Below are 16,055 nucleotides of genomic sequence, written 5' to 3'. Positions count from 1 at the left end.
ATTTGGTAATCTCTGTCGGAAACATGACAAATAAAGATGGTTGCATAACATGCAACTAACTGGCAGACGGTTGCCGCATGTTTGTTGTTGCAGCTGATGCAGATGTCATTGTTTTACTGATGTCTAGACAACAGTATCATTATATTGAGATCTGAAACTAATATTTCAGCTGTCAGTGTGACAGTCAGCTTTACCTGAAAGATACTGGAGTTTGCAGTGTAACTCCTGACAGAAGTGCATACTGTAGGTATGACATTATATTTACTTATGAGCGAGTTTCCTTTAAAGGAGCTGTTCACCCAAATTAAATAAAATTGTTTCCCGGTATCTAGACATGCAGGTAGTTTGGTTTTATTCATCTGCCTCTACCCTAATAAAATGAAGGAGAATGGAAATTTGTTTTACTCTAAACGTTTGAAAAACTTCATTAGGAAAATTCAACATCAAGGTGTCTTTTCAGAATGTCAGCAGTTTTTATAGGGAATATTTCTGTTTATATTTCTCCGCTGTTTGTTCACACTGCTGTTACATTTTTTAGATGTAAATTTTCATTGCTGTGAGCATCACAAACACAATTACATTCACCTCCACTGGGTTTGGAATGAAGGCAGAAAACTCGAGACAGATCTCTGAAAACCTGCACAAATAAAGAAGCAAAAACTATCCACATGGCTACACCTCACTAGATGTAAATAAGAAAACTGGATTTTTGTGTGTGTTTGTGTGTGTGTGTGTGTGTATGTGTGTGTGTGTATAATTTGGCTGGACCAACCCTCCAGTTCCCAAACCACCAAGTAATTAGCAAACCAAGGCGAGCGTAGTCAGAGAGTAAAAATAGTAAATTTACAGGATACTATACCCACAAAAACAGTTTATTCCCAGTCAGTCTGTAGTACATTGGCAGTATGAAACACAACATTTACTACAGTTTCAATCAATGACAGTTTGAGGTTAGGATTATTTTTTACTGATAAACAAGTTTCAATCTAATTCATCAGATTCAATGTGCAGGTGTCCCATCAGAGTACAGATGAAGGTACAAGACAGTAACCTGGTGCAGGAAACACATTAGCACAGTGTTAAAGTTCGGGGAGGTAGACAACATTGTTGCAGTGTTATAATGCAACTTTAGCATCATAAGTCACAATAGCTAACTTCCCACATTGGTTTTCTCGGCCTCCTGTCCTCATCTTTTTCATCGTTTCACTCACACGTGGGGTCTCACCACACGCATAATTGTGAAGTGAAGCCAGCCATGACTCTTCACAGCGTCGTCCCTTCCTGTGTGCTCGTTCATCACTTCCTTTTCATTCCTTTACCTTGAAGCTGAAGTCACAAACCAGTGAGAGATGGTCAGACGGATAGCTAAAGGACGGGAGCCTGTTCGGCCCGATCTGCTCCTCAGTGGGCATGTCCAAAACTGCGTCCACTCTCAGCATGTCCTGACTGTACCAGATGTAGTCCAGAGTGGTACAGCATTCCCCTGTAGGGCGAATCTTCCATGTCGTGTACTCCGGCTCCGTCAAACCGTCTTGGCTGAGTTTCTTATAAGCTGAGTCCAAACTCAGAGGTGACGTGATGAAACACCGGTACACCTCCTCAGTTGGGACTGCATTGAAATCGCCACATATCAGCAGAGGAATGTCAGAGCTGGGGGCACCCGCGGGCCCGCCGGTGTGTTTGTGGACCAGGTTCTGGAGATGACGCAGGAGGTCAGAGCCCTGGGTGCTGCGGAGCCACTCCCAGCCGGAACGAGCCTTTAGGTGGGTCACAGCCACGCACACACATCTCCCTGTGCTTCGACATCGTAGCATCGTCACCACGGCAACCTGAGGCAAAAGAGCAGCATGTCAGAGGTGCTTATGAGCAGCTTTTCATATGTGCAAGTGTGGTTTTAATAGGTTCTACCCACCTGATTGGTTGGAATCCTCATGGCAGAGAGCCGTATATTGACACTGTCCAGGAACTCGAAGCGCGATTGATCAAAGAACAGCGCACAGCCGTCGGGGCCGTTGTTGCCCTCCACATCAAGGCACGGTGACCAGGGCTTAGGGCAGAAGTTGCTGCTGTAACCCAGGCCTGCCAGAACTGGCTGGAAGGTGTCGTAGTAGTGGTCGACTTCCTGCAGACACAGGATATGAGGTCGGTACGTGAGGATCTCCTCTAAGATGAGGTACTTCCTTCGGGACCAGCTGAGGGCCTCCAGGGGACACTGGACAAAACTGTCGAGTCCCTCTCCTAGAGCTGAAGGAGGAGACAGAAGGAGATCAGACTTCTATACTATAGTTTACATTAGCAAGTGTTTCGATCAGGATAAAATATCTCCTTGAAAAGAATAGGGACTGGCACACAATTTGAAAGCCACTTATATCATCATAACTCATTGGATCTGCCACATCCAAAATAAACTTTATTTATGATGTTAAACTCTGTCACTAGAGATATTAGAGCCTACAATCCAGCGTGATGAGGCATTAGATCAACTGTCTGTTACCTTGAGCCAGTATGTTCCACTGCATCACCCTGATGGGGCTGCCGGAGGTGCCGTCTCCATCAGAGGGGTGAATGAACTTCCTATGGAAGCGGGGTGGTCGGTCCCTGAGGGCCTCCTCGCATTGGCGAAGCAGTTCGTCTGGATCAGGGGGACACACAGAGGACCCCTTCTGCTCCTACAAACCAGAGATGAGACTTGACATTTATTTCACCTCAGAGGGCATATTTTTATATTTCCTGTTTCACTTTTTTAAAAAAAAGCAAAAAAAAAAAAGCATTCAACAGAAGAGAAGGAGTTACCTGGCAGAAATCTGGATCCAGGTTTTTGTCTGACGGAGGGAGAGGGAGAGGATGGCTGCTGCTGCTGCTGGGGGTCTGGGTCAGGGCGCTGTACAGCCTGGTGGCCCCTCCACCCATTGGATACACTGGATAGAAGAAGCACATGGTGAGATGAAGATGGAGAATGAAGCGAGGGTTGAAGAGGGAGAAAAAAAACCATGAAGCATCTGTGATGCAGATTTTAAATGTCAAACACATCTTTACATTTCTAGCAAAGAATACCTATGATGAGCAGGTGGCGCTATATACAAATCCAATTCCTGACCCACATCCTCAGATGTTTAACCGTGTTTGTTGACCTTGAGCTCAGATTGCTAGCCTCGGTTTGATCACCTCTTACAGGCTAAACCATCTTAGCTGTCAAGTCATGTGGAGCAGTGTAACCGTGACACATAAATCCTATTTTAATTCACCTGATCACTAAGTGTTTCTGATTCATGTGACAGTATGAGTGCAGCTCAGCATGTCTTTTGTCCTCCTTCAACAACCTCTGTTAACTCACAACTATGTAAAATGAATGCAACCCTAAGACTGAACTGTTAAAAGTCAGTGTTAGGTTGTGACTATTTTTGGAAGCATCAAAGTAATGAGCTGACAATTAATTGTTTGCAATGTTAATTGTCTGGCATATTATCCCTTTATAAAGTTTGGCGTACTTCTTTATCATACAGCAATCATACAATTGCTTATTAGCACATTTAAAAGACACAGAACAACATAAACATTCAGTATTCAGTCTCCTATTAGCTCTGTGCGAGTTTTTATCTTGCTAGTTGTTCAGTTTGCCACCAACTAGCTTAAATCGCTAACTTCCACACGTCTGCTGTTTGGTGCTGGGGAGGAAGTGTACAGTGGGGTTTTAGAGCTTTTTCTCTGAAAACAGCAGCCAGCTGTACCTGGAAACAACGTTGATGAAAGTGAATCAAAACCGTAACACCAAAACAATGAGCTGAAAGATGCTAAAATGCTCCATGTCAGATGATATTTCTTTGTGGGTTTGTCACTATGAGTAAATCTTTTCGCATTACACATGCTAATTTGATTCATTAATATAAAAATATTGATAATAGCAGCTTTAAATTACAAGAATAAACTCACATATTATATATATGTGGATAACCAGGCAGTCTTCTGAGTTGATGCTTAAATTAGAACAGAACCAAAGGGAGGCGACTGTCAATTTTAAATTGTAGGTTTAGGTTTGCAAAGGTCACACCCGCTTGATAGTAAGCAGTCACGTGTGCACATGCACACACACACACACACACACACACACACACACACACACACAAACACCACTGGTCTACAGGGTATGAATCTCACACACACACACACACACACACACACACCATCTGTTCCTCTAGTTTACTTGAAGGCACATGAGTATTTAACATGGTGGCTGTTTGTGAGGACTTTGAACTGCACAGGGTGAAACCAAAGTGGGTCATACTGATGGGTTGTTGACCTGCCAAAAGATGCCAGACCTGTTCAATTTCAGATATTGCAGACAATAAACAACAATTTTGATCATAAATCATGTTATTTATAACACTGCATTTACAGCAGCATGTTATCTTGTTCAGATTTGTGCTTTAATTTTCTAAAAGCTGACGTATCTCCACCAATTACGTTCCAGCTCGATTAGCCATTTTCCAAACAAAGTAAAACACAATTCTCTAAAATGGTACGTCACAGTTTGTTTCAATAATTTCAGCTCTTCAAATCTAAAACAAACATGTTGTGCATGTTAATATGCACAACATTTTTTTCTGAGACTGACCTCTGTTCTGTCCAACAAATTCTGGTGACTTATTTCTCTCCCCAACTCCTCTACACCACAACTATGACTATAAAAGGAGAGATCAGATAAGGTTTGACTGCTTCATGTTTAGGATCCATCCAGTTCTGAGTGAATGTGTGTGAAATAACAGGCCACAACAAATGCCACCTCTTCCCACGTATAAAACTGAATAATACTAAACAGACCCTTTAACTCTCTCAGACACTAGTGTTAATAATACGTGTCCATGTTTATCCAAATACATGCCTGCACCAGCCAGACTGATTTCAGCATCTAAAGCCACACCCTCATCATTATGTATACAGAACCTCACAGGCATCTCAACATCGTCCATCTCTGATCTTTGTTGTTATGCATTTAAACAAAATGACACTAATCATGTAAATACAGTAGATACTAAACACCAAAATATAACGTCATCTGCAGAATAATAAAGAATAGCTGCTTCTTACCCATAGTCTCCATCACTGTCCACAGCTACGCCCACTCTGTACTCAAGTAAATTCTCTGTAATGCCTCCTTGTAAATGTTACACTGACAGATATTGTATGTTACTGTCGGCTGAACGATTCCTGGATAAACTGAAAGTGTTTTCACTGCAACGGGAGACAGTGATAGATGTGTTGTCTGTGTGTGAGCGCAGAAATCTGACTTCTCATCGCTCACTGCTACCTTTAAAGCCTCGGCGAGACAGAGAGAGAGACAGAGAGAGAGAGAGAGAGAGAGAGAGATTAGGAAGTATAGACGTCATCAGGCCATATGGAGTATTACAGGTCATGTGCTGGTGAAGGAGAGAGAAACACTGCGCTGTTCAAACTGCTACAATCTCACAGTCACACACAAGCTGAATGTGTGACACACAATATTATTAATATTTTATTATTAATATTATCATTGAAAGATTCTTTATACTGACTTTATCTGAAGGTTGTTCACATCCTCACCTCAGCTCAAACATGCAAGCAAAAACAGTAACATGGACTCCTCGCAAACACACACTCAAAAATATCAGGATTCAGTATTGGAATAAGTACATTTCCATGACAGTCTTTTAATGGTTATATAATATCCACTGCTGCACCACAATGATTGCATGAATGCACAACTGTGCTCTGTGTGTGTGTGGGTGCATGTTTAGCAATAATAACTTCCTCAGTTTGTGTGTTGTAACTGCTCCCAGGTCACAGTGTTTTCAATTTATCGTCACTAATGTTACTTCAGTGTTTAATATTTTCCCCACAAAGCGTATTGTATCTCTCCAAACTTTAAAAATCTAAATTTACCCATAATCTAAGCTGGAATCAAATTTGTTCACTGACAATTAATTGTTTGCCATGTAAATTGTATGACATATTATCACTTTATAAAGTTGTTTGGTGTACTTCTTTGCAAACACTTGCTTATTAGCATATTTAACAGACACAGAACAACATTAGCATTCAGTATTCAGTCTCCTTTTAGCTCTTTGTGAGTTTTTTATCTTGCTAGTTATTCAGTTTGCCACCAGCTAGCTTAACTAATCGCTAACTTTGTCTGTCTGCTGTTTGGTGCTGGGGAGGAAGTGTACAGTGGGGTTTTAGAGCTTTTTCTCTGAAAACAGCAGCCAGCTGTACCTGGAAATGTCAATGGAAGTGGACAAAAACCGTAACACCAAAACAATGAGCTGAAAGACGCTAAAATGCTCCATGTCAGGTGATATTTATTTGTGGGTTTTTCACTATGAGTAAATCTTTTCACATCACACATGCTAATTTGATCCATTGTTATTGTTAAAATATTAATAATAGCAACTTTAAATTACATGAATAAAGTCACATACTATATATATGGATAACCAGGCAGTCTTCTGAGTTGATGTTAAAATTAGAACACAACTGTGTGTGTGCATGTTTTGCAATAACTTCCTCAGTTTGCGTGTTTATCGTCACTAATGTTACTTCAGTGTTTAATATTTTTCCACACAGCATATTGTACCTTTCCAAACTTTAAACGCACATGTAATTTCTGCTGCTAGGGGTCTCTCAATCAAAATATTAACAAAAGATGGAGTGTGATGACGTTGTGAAGTAGCATGGGAGTTGGTGTCTTCATTGTTAAAAGGATTACTTTATCGTTCAGGATGTTTTTACCAGGAGCCAAATTATCTGCAGAGGCCTCATGCTCTCCAAAACAAACAAACCCAGTGAAACACTGAATAAAGCTGTTTCATTTTATAAATCAGTGTTTCTCTGACGCTGTTTGGCAGACAGAGAACATCCAAGAGGGGCTTCTAGCCAAGCTGCTACCAACATTTGCTCAGGTTGTTTCTCTGATAACTTCAGATCCAGACATCTAGTGACTAAAATCCTTCATCCAGTTAAAAGATACAGTTAAAAATGACCAAGATCTAAAAAGTTTATTGTAAACATGTGGCTTAAAACTGAATAAAAGTCAATTTATGACAGTGTCTGGCAAACAGCCACAACACCAATGTATACTCTTTGGTAGAGGGGGTATGACACCATTGACAGGAAACCAAATAAAATGGACTGTTACCTTGATTAAAATGACTGATTTCTCTGGGTTTGAAAATTGTTGGAAACATTTGGGATAATATAAGTACACAACTCAACAAAATATACAACTTTGGTCTAGTTGTTTGTAGACAATTTAGTGCAGAATAGTTACATATTATAGCTTTAAATCTAAATTTAGCAATAATCTGGTCTGGAATCAAATTTGCTCCTTTAGACTCTGTAACACCAGTATGGAGCAACTGTTCCAAACCTTTGGGTAAGAAGCCTCCTAAAGGTTTGCAAAATAGATCTGAAGGGCTGTGAGATGCAATACTTTCACACAAGTATTTTCTATTTTCTTTACATTTTACCTCTCATGAAACACAAGACTCTTTACCTCTTAAGGCTAAACATGACAACGTCATTGGCTGGACTGCTCTCTACAGGTTTCCCCCACAGAGTTTTATAGCGGCCTAAAACAAAAACTTATTCACTTGACTTTAGGGACATAAGCAGATGTCCCAATTCACACAGCAAATACAACACATTTAATGAGTGTTGCTTCTATATAGGCTGTCATCTAATAACTAAACTGATCAAGAGAAGAGATGCATCAAGACCTGATTGGCGTAACACCTTGACTAAGCAGTTTCCTGGGGAAACCTTGCACTAATTATAGACATGTGGAAACTATGAAAAAGGGGCATTTTCAGGCAGTGCTCACCAACCTTTTTATCTTTTCACCTTGAAAAAAAAAAAAAATTAAAGGAAAATCTAAAAAAGTAAATGTAATTTTGTGTAGATTATTTATAAATGTTTCTTCTTTCCTATCTTGTTAATCATCTTGTTACATACAGTATAATCTACTCTCATTGCTCCTTCTCAGGTTGTTGTCTGCGAGCTCAGTTGTAAACTATCATCTTTCCTGTGACAAAAACACACAAGACACGTTAACAATTAACATGGATCCTTGTTTATGTTGAAAGAAAATATGGAAACGGCAGCAAGCAGTGTTTTTTTTCTTCTCTTATCAGTGTTCTGCAATAATCTCTGAGAAACATCCACCTGTTCCCTTATGACTCCCAACAAGACAAAGTCCTGCACCTATGTTTTCTCCGTGATCAAAATAATTCTTATGTTTCATGAGCAGAGACAAAGCCATATAATTCCTCTCTGACTCTACACCTTAATCCGGCTGAATGGAGTTTGGATGTTTTCATTTGCCACTGTGTTGCTTTGACGTCAGTGTGTCAACACACAGATGAGCACACAGAGCCTCGGTAAAGAACTGAGAGCTCTTCTGACTCGTGAGGGATGACTCATGTCTGTAGACTCAAGACTGCAAGCTCCCTGCACATTTTCCACAAAGTCACGACATCAACATGATACTGAAATACATGATTTCTAGAGCAGAGAGGTTGTTTTTTTAAAGCAGCAGATAGACTAGACTGGGAAAAAAAAAATTCTCCACAAGAACCACAAGCAACTGATGTCCAAACAGGCTGACTGAGCATTCATTAATTATGCTGGATTAATCAAAGAAGTCACGAGATGACAGGACTGGATAGGATGCAGTAAAAACCCAACATTTTGGACACACAAAATTGTGATTTTTTTGTCAAGCTTTTGCGCTATTTCTTGTGGATTACTGTGTTTTACCTCCTCAAGCCTCTAAAAGTTAATAAAATAAAATAAGTCCTATTTCTAGAGCTGCAAGCTTAGTCGATTAATCAGCATCTATTTTGATAACTGAATAATCATTTTAGTCTTTTTTTTTGTGTCATTTTTACTTTGTGGAACATGATGATAATCTGAATATCTTATTTTGGACTGTTAGTCAGACACAACCAGACATTTGAAGATGTAACCTTGGACTGTAGGGAACTAAATCAGATATTTTTCACTATTTTCTGACATTCTGTGGACAACGATTAAGCCATGAATCAAAACAATAATCGATAACTTAACTGGTAGATAATGCAACATGTGACGAGGGGTCCCAGGTAGGCTTTGCTTTATTTTAAGGGGTCGCAGGCCAAAAGTGTCTGGAACCACTGATGTAGAAAACCCTCTTGTGGCTCCAGGCAGAATAATTTACTGTTGTGGAGTGATTGCGTGCATGAGATGAGAGTGAGAGAGAGAAAGAGAGAAAGGCTGTGTGTGTGTATGTGTGTGCGAGAGAGAGAGAGCGAGAGGGGGAGAGAGGGAGAGGGAGAGAGAGAGAGAGGAAGAGAGAGAGAGAGCATGTTACTGTATCCTTTAGTGTCATATTGACATTTCCACATTGAAGGGCAGCTGCCTCATTACATTACAATATGTGGGTGTGTTTTTCTGCATGTGTGCGTCGTGTCTTTCACAGCAGCTGAAACTATTTCACTGTGATGGTTGTTGTCTATTTGTGATCTTCCATTACTGTATACAGCCGCAATCACAATCTGACATCTATTTATTATTTTTTTGGCATTTAAATTTTTTTTAAAAAAAAATCATGCAGTTATACGTAATTATTAATATATTGGTGTACTCAGGTACTGCTTGAACAGCCTGAAAAGTCATTGTTTCAATAAAAGGTTATAATAAAAAATACATTTATTTTCTAAGTGACTGTTTCACCTGTAAATAAACCACTGTAGATCAAGACTGAGACATTTTAACTACAAAACACAGCACTTTCAAAATTATGTACTACGACCCTGAAGTCATAAAGTCATCATGTTCAGTATGTTATCTAGTTTGTGGTTTTAAATTGCTACTTTACTCTCTGACCTTTTAGAAACCTCCTCCGCTGCAAAGCTGAGTGAACGCAAGCAACATAAAGGAGTCGATTCACACGCATCACACCGGTAGGAGATGGTGGCAGTTTTGTTTTTGGTTGTGAACAAACAGAAACATGACCCTCCTCTCTGCCTATTCTCACTGTACTGATGTCTCTTATTACATACTCCATGTAGTCTGTTGTAGGCTGTTAGCCTTTCAGAGATAAAAAAAAGCACTTATCTCACTGTTACAGACAGTTCTCTACATGTCCAGTCCAATGTCAAAGTAGTAAGAAACTAGTGTACTGTGTGTTCCAAATGTGTACAGAAGCATTGACACACAACTTAAGATAAAAATCACAGGATATGAAACTACTATCACTCCCAAAGTGATATCCTTTAATATCCACACAGTCACCCCGAACATCAGCATGGGAGATTAACATAACACTCCTGCAGATGTTTACAAGAGAAGAATATCTTCCTGACTGACTTTGACTGTTCTGACACCTGAAGATGTAAAAACATTATCTGCTAACCACATATTCAGAGAAGCTTTTGGCCTGTTTGGAAATATGAAAAGTTAGTAGGACCTCAGTGTTTGAAGTTCTGGATACAATTAACAAACAGGCACCTGATATTTAATTTGTAGCACCCTCTCTTTAGTGGTGAGGTTTTATTAAGGAGGTACTACAGTGTAGTTGTAGGAGTTGCGAGGACTAGATTAAAGAAAAGAATGGTCAAAATCACTACAGCCTTGGCCGAGATATCCTGAATTTCACTCCCACGCCCATACAGACACAAACACTGAGGAAGCAACAGGATTCATTCACTGTGAACTGAACCCACCAAAAACATGCTGGCACTGCCCATCACTACTGAAAGACTGAAGAGGACTTCAAACTGAATGGAGGAGCAGCTGATCATTGCACTCAACAGCTTCAAATATGACTTTAACAAGCTGCTGGGAATTGAAAATGAAAAGATATCACTGATGAAACTTCTTAATTGTTATGAATGTATCTTTGAGCTGAATCCAAGATAACCCTGATGACATCATCTGGGTTGTTTTCCCAGACGTGACAAAGTTCCTGCAGAGCTACAGTAGACATGATACAGCTGTTTTTACAGGTGGAGTAGTACTGTTCATGACTAAATGAAACTTTTCAGCTTTTCAGAACTGAAGAAAAGCAGCTCTGATCTCAGCTGAAAGTGAGAAATATAAAACATTACATCATTTTTAAAGACTTTGGAAGATTTTTTCAACTTAACAGCAGCATTTGTCTTTCAACTTAAGATAACATGTGACAATAAAAAAGGTTTTTACATAAATACAAAATGCACTGATGAAGAACTGTTTGTGATACAAAATATCAGAGGAATAAGAGTTGTGTTTTGGCATCAGTCACACACACACACACACACATAACACTGATATAGACGACCTACAGACAGATACAGTCATTCAAGAAAGAAAATGTTTCATATATACACATAGTGTGCTACAGTCTGACTGTACTATAAAGCTATACATACTGCAGCTTCCAGATGACATGGCACAAAGGAGTTGAGAGCAAAGTTTACTTCATGCTTATCTGAAGACTTACCTCTTTTACTGGAATAAACTGCTGATTTCCTTCACTTGCACTTGTGCGGCTGCTGTCTTATTAAGCCTGTGTGTTGTCCTCTCTGTGCTAGTGAGTGACACAGAAAGTGTGCATGTGTCTGTGTGTTTTTGCTCTGAGGGACGTAACAGTGGGAGGTTGTTTGACCCTCTAGCTGCAGGGCAAGGTCACAGCAGAGAGAAACCTGGTCACTTCTGCCATCTGCTGGTAGGAGCCACAAGTGTCTTTCATCACCAAACTGCAAAGAGTCTGAGAAGAGAAGATAATTCACTAGGTTCAATCAAAGTAAAAATTAACATGGACACTGGAAATAAAATGGATGGATGTCACAAAAAACTTTTTCATGTTTTGGATTTTACTATAATTTTAACATTTTTTGTGTAATAATTCATAGTTCTATACTTGAGATTAATAAATTAATCACTAAACAAATACATTTTAAATAGAGCAAAAGATTCTGAGAGTCATCTCTAACAATTATGTGAAATTGGTGGAATTACTGTGTAGTCAATTATACCAATAATATAAGGAGCAAGAAAACAAGTGAGGTAGTTGTATAAAAGGTGGTGAAATAACCTATTGATTGAACTTAAACACTAAAATGATTATCATAAAATGATCCTTATTGAAAGCAACTGTCTAGAAGAGAAGTTAGATGTTTTGTTTTTCAGTCCAGTATAAAGGAAAGAAAAGATGATGATGACGATGTTCTGTATACTACATAATGCTGTCAAAGAGGAGGAAAAAGTCCACAAGTTTGGGTTATTTTAGTGAAGTGTGTTGAGAGGAATAGCTGCTAAAAAGTAGTTTCAAGAAATTTCACAAGAATATGGAGGTACATCTCTCACAAGAGGAAACAAAATTAAAGTCTTAACATTCAGATGAGTCCTCTGCTGATCTCACTTCATACATTTTATACTTCCAATTGTTTGCTGTATTTCTCTAACTAAAAGCAATTGTGCTATACACACACACACACACACATATATATATATATATAGCCTTTATATAAATAAAAATAATATCATATTTTTCTAATGTTTGATTTTATTTGACACTACATAGAAAATGAGAGTTATCCTTTGAAAGTGGTTAGCAATGCTATCAGTTGAGTACGATGGAGGAGAGAACCACAACATAAATATTGTATGAATGGTCTTCACTCAGTGACTATCCTACACTTAACGTACACTATCTGAAGCTGGTTAAAGCTGACACACAGGAGGCACTAATGACCTCATGCTGTGCATGCCACATGGCTGCAGCGTTCCTGGTTCAGTTCTGGCCGGGGACCCTTGTTACGTGTCAGGTCCATCTCTCTCACCTTGTTTCTTGTCTGACACTTCACTATCCAATAAAGGCAAATATGCCTAAAAAAAAAAGCTGACAAATACCTATTGCTAGTCAACTCAATTACTGCCATCAACTATAATGTGTTTATGTCAAAACTACAAAACAAACTGAGCAAAGACTTAAAAAATTAAATGGGAAAATAATGATATTGATAAGGAAAATTAAAAATGACAGTCGTATAATATGAAGTATGATTGTATTTCCAATTTTTAAACATATTGCCATCTTAAAAATATACTATATTAAAAATGTATGCCTGAAATTGACCAGAACAAGACAAAGGCTACAGCAGCATTTTCATGACTTGTGCCATCATGTTTCCCTTTGAAAACTGTAAACATTTCCATCAGAACACACTTGTTTAACAGGAAAAGCACAAGTGCATCTAATAACACTGATTAACTGTGTCCATATATTTCTCCCTGATCATGACGGCCCACCTCCAGCTTGTGAACCACTGCTCTCTATAGTATTATATTAAAAGCACAGTATGGCATCCACCATGTTGTGTGTTACACCATTACTATGTCACCAATAAAGTGAGTGAATATATCCCAGTCTGGGTGCTTTTTTAGTGAAGATTTTTATGTGTATGAGCCTGCTCTGCAAAATAACAAAATCATCTCGTTTCTGTGAACTTTATTCAAGGTTTTCATTACAAATTAAAGTCTTACATGTACACAGGTATGTACAGCAGACATTTAACTCTTTGCGATGTAGAACCAGAGCTGCTTTTATCAACTCAACTGTGCTGTTCTACAGTTGTTTTATCTCCTAGTCGTTTGCTAAAGTCTAACATTTGTTGGTGCAGGAGGGTGCCGACGTGTCCTAACTGGCGTCTCCTGGTCTTCAGATGGTTCAACAGGCTGCTCATGGACACCAACAGAGCGCCATCCCTGCTCTGACTGTCCTGAGTTAACAACACATCCTCTCTCCAGGCTTCCTGCAAACTCTCCAGTAAGGCCTGCGTGTCCTTGTTGAACTGGTGGATCTCCTGCCAGTATCTGTCTTTGTTCTCTCTGGCTCTGGTGACATCTTCTGTCATCTGTCTGATACAGAGATGCAGCCTGCTGTTCTCCATGCTGACCTGCTCCAGTTTCACGCTGTTGTCGTAGATGCTCAGCTCCACAGATCTCAGCTCTGAGGCCTGTTTGTCAAGCAAGCCCATATATCCTGCTCGCAGCTCCTCCAGCTCAGCCTTCATTTCCTCTCTGGGCTGAAGCAGAGAGCTGGTTTTCTCCGTCAGCCCCTGAATCGACAGCGCTAGATCATTCTTCCTCCTCCTCAGCTCGGAAGTGCGTGTTTTCAGGCTCTGGTGCCTGGATTGCTCCTCGTTACACTTGGCTTCCACCTCCTTCAGCATCGCCTCTTTCTCCTCCCCCTCCCTCTGCTTCTCCTCGTTGCTCCTCATGATGCTCTCTGTCTCTGCGGCGCACTGCTGCATTTCCTGGTGGTGTGTGGTCTCTAACTGTCTGTACTCTACCTCAGACCGGGTCATGTGACTCATCAGCAAGTCGGCGTCGGCGCTCATGGGCTGACGCTGCAGGAGTCTGGCCTCCTCTTGTCGCAGCTCCTCGTACCTCCTCCTGGTGCTGCTGATGTCAGAGGTCATTTTCGCCACATGTTCCTGATGCGCCCTCTTCGTCTCCTCCAAGAGCTGACTTAGCCGCCTCTTCTCCTCCTCCAACTGGCTGATGTTCTTCTTCTCTACATTCACGTTAACACACAACTCCTCCTGATTCCTCTCAAAGATGCGCTTATGGATCACATCCGCCTCCAAAAGTTCTCCGATCTGCTTGTCCATCTCTTTGATCTCCTTGCTGTGTTTGACTATGGAGGCAATGCGCTCCTCCAGCTGCAACTTGGACCGCTCCAGCTGCTGTAAGACATGTGAATGCTCGGCCCTAACTTCGTTCTCTTCGTCGTGCTGGAGCTTGAATATCTCATAGATTTTGGCCAGGGAGTCTTGACAGAGGATTCTCGATGCTCTGCCCTCCTCTATCTTACCCTCCACTGCTGCGATTTCATCTTTAAGACGCTGGACGGCAGCGCTGAAGGCTTCCCCTAACTCATAGAGCTCCTTCTTCAGCGTTTCCCTCTGTTTCCTCAGTTCATGATGCCTCTGGGTCTCCCCTTCCAGCTGTTTCTCAAACTGGCACCGAGACGCTGTCAGTCTTTGCATACTGCTCTCCAGCTTGGCCATGTGAATTGTGAGCTCGCCCAGGTGGTCATGGGTTTCTTGTTTCTTGTCATTAACTCTGTCCAAATCCCTCCTGCTCCTCCTGATCACTTGCTTCTGCTGCTTAATTTTCTCCTCAACCAGGTCCACATCTCCGGACAGGTTGTCTTTTTTCACAGCGAAGGCCTCTCTCTCCAGCACCATATTCTGCTGCAGTGTTATTTTGTCCTGTTCCACAGCAGCGATGCACGACTTCAGCCCCTCTATCTGCTCCTGTGTGTGACCCAGCTGCATCTGCAAGCTATACTTTAGTGTGATTTGATCATTCAGAGCAGCAATGACGTCCTCGTGCTCTGCCTTCACCTGGTCTCGCTCTGGGCGTAGTGCTTCATTTTGGCTCATGAGTGCTTCCTGCCTCTTCACAGTGGTTTCTTGCAGCTGAGAGACTGTGTTGAGGTCTTTGCGCAGCTGCTCTATCTCCTCAGCATTAGATGCCCGAGCTGCTGCGACATCAGCCATTATATCCTGGCTCATTCGTTCTCTTATGTTGTTGATTTGGTGTCTTAGCTTACTGTTTTCAATGGTCTCCACTTCTAAATGTTCATGAGCAGCGCGTCTGTCCGCCTCCAGCTCAGTGATGGCAGCAGTTATCTCAGTCAGGTGGAGGCTGGCTTCAGGTGAGAATGGTACTCCCTCGTCTTTCAGTTGCTTATCCAGCTCCTTTAAACGCTCCAGAGCGACCATAACGGCCGGGAACTCGGGGACAAGGCAAGAAGCCATTTTTTTACCCGACTGTGTGCGTTTTGTTTCAGGTCTGCGTGTCTTGTGCTCGAAGGTGTGTCCGCAGTGTTGACTTCAGTTAAGTTTCCGCCGCTGATAACTTGTGAGTGTGGTCGCCACGGTAACTAATGCCCCAACATGAAGGAAACAGCATGCTACGGCGAGTCCGTGACGCCATAACGTTGTTAGCAGTGGCTAACCGTCAAACAAATGGTGTCATTATGGTTGTAACTA

At 41.0% G+C, this 16,055-nt stretch overlaps 2 protein-coding genes across 4 annotated transcripts in view; both read right to left on the bottom strand.

Moving 5' to 3' along the window:
* Positions 1-858: 858 nt before the first annotated feature.
* The window catches only part of LOC137179501 (nocturnin-like), a 16,894-nt gene continuing 1,697 nt past the window's right edge, over positions 859-16,055 (bottom strand). For 2 of the 3 annotated variants that reach the window (XM_067584221.1, XM_067584219.1), the window contains exons 2-6: positions 11,492-11,758; positions 2,794-2,918; positions 2,495-2,669; positions 1,913-2,244; positions 859-1,829 (exon numbers count right to left, since the gene is read on the bottom strand). In XM_067584221.1, the coding sequence (XP_067440322.1) occupies positions 1,308-1,829; positions 1,913-2,244; positions 2,495-2,669; positions 2,794-2,910 (1,146 nt within the window). In that variant the 5' untranslated portion in view covers positions 2,911-2,918; positions 11,492-11,758 and the 3' untranslated portion in view covers positions 859-1,307. Of the gene's footprint in view, positions 1,830-1,912; positions 2,245-2,494; positions 2,670-2,793; positions 2,919-5,085; positions 5,365-11,491; positions 11,759-16,055 lie in introns of those variants that run through there. The other variant, XM_067584218.1, reaches the window with a different exon arrangement.
* ccdc175 (coiled-coil domain containing 175) lies at positions 13,605-15,821 on the bottom strand. The gene has a single exon (XM_067586018.1). The coding sequence runs from the start codon at positions 15,819-15,821 to the stop codon at positions 13,605-13,607; it is 2,217 nt and encodes a 738-aa protein (XP_067442119.1).

This window comes from Thunnus thynnus, chromosome 3, assembly GCF_963924715.1.
Source record: "Thunnus thynnus chromosome 3, fThuThy2.1, whole genome shotgun sequence".
Classification (NCBI taxonomy): Eukaryota; Metazoa; Chordata; class Actinopteri; order Scombriformes; family Scombridae; genus Thunnus; species Thunnus thynnus.
This window is presented reverse-complemented; position numbering and strand designations above follow the sequence as displayed.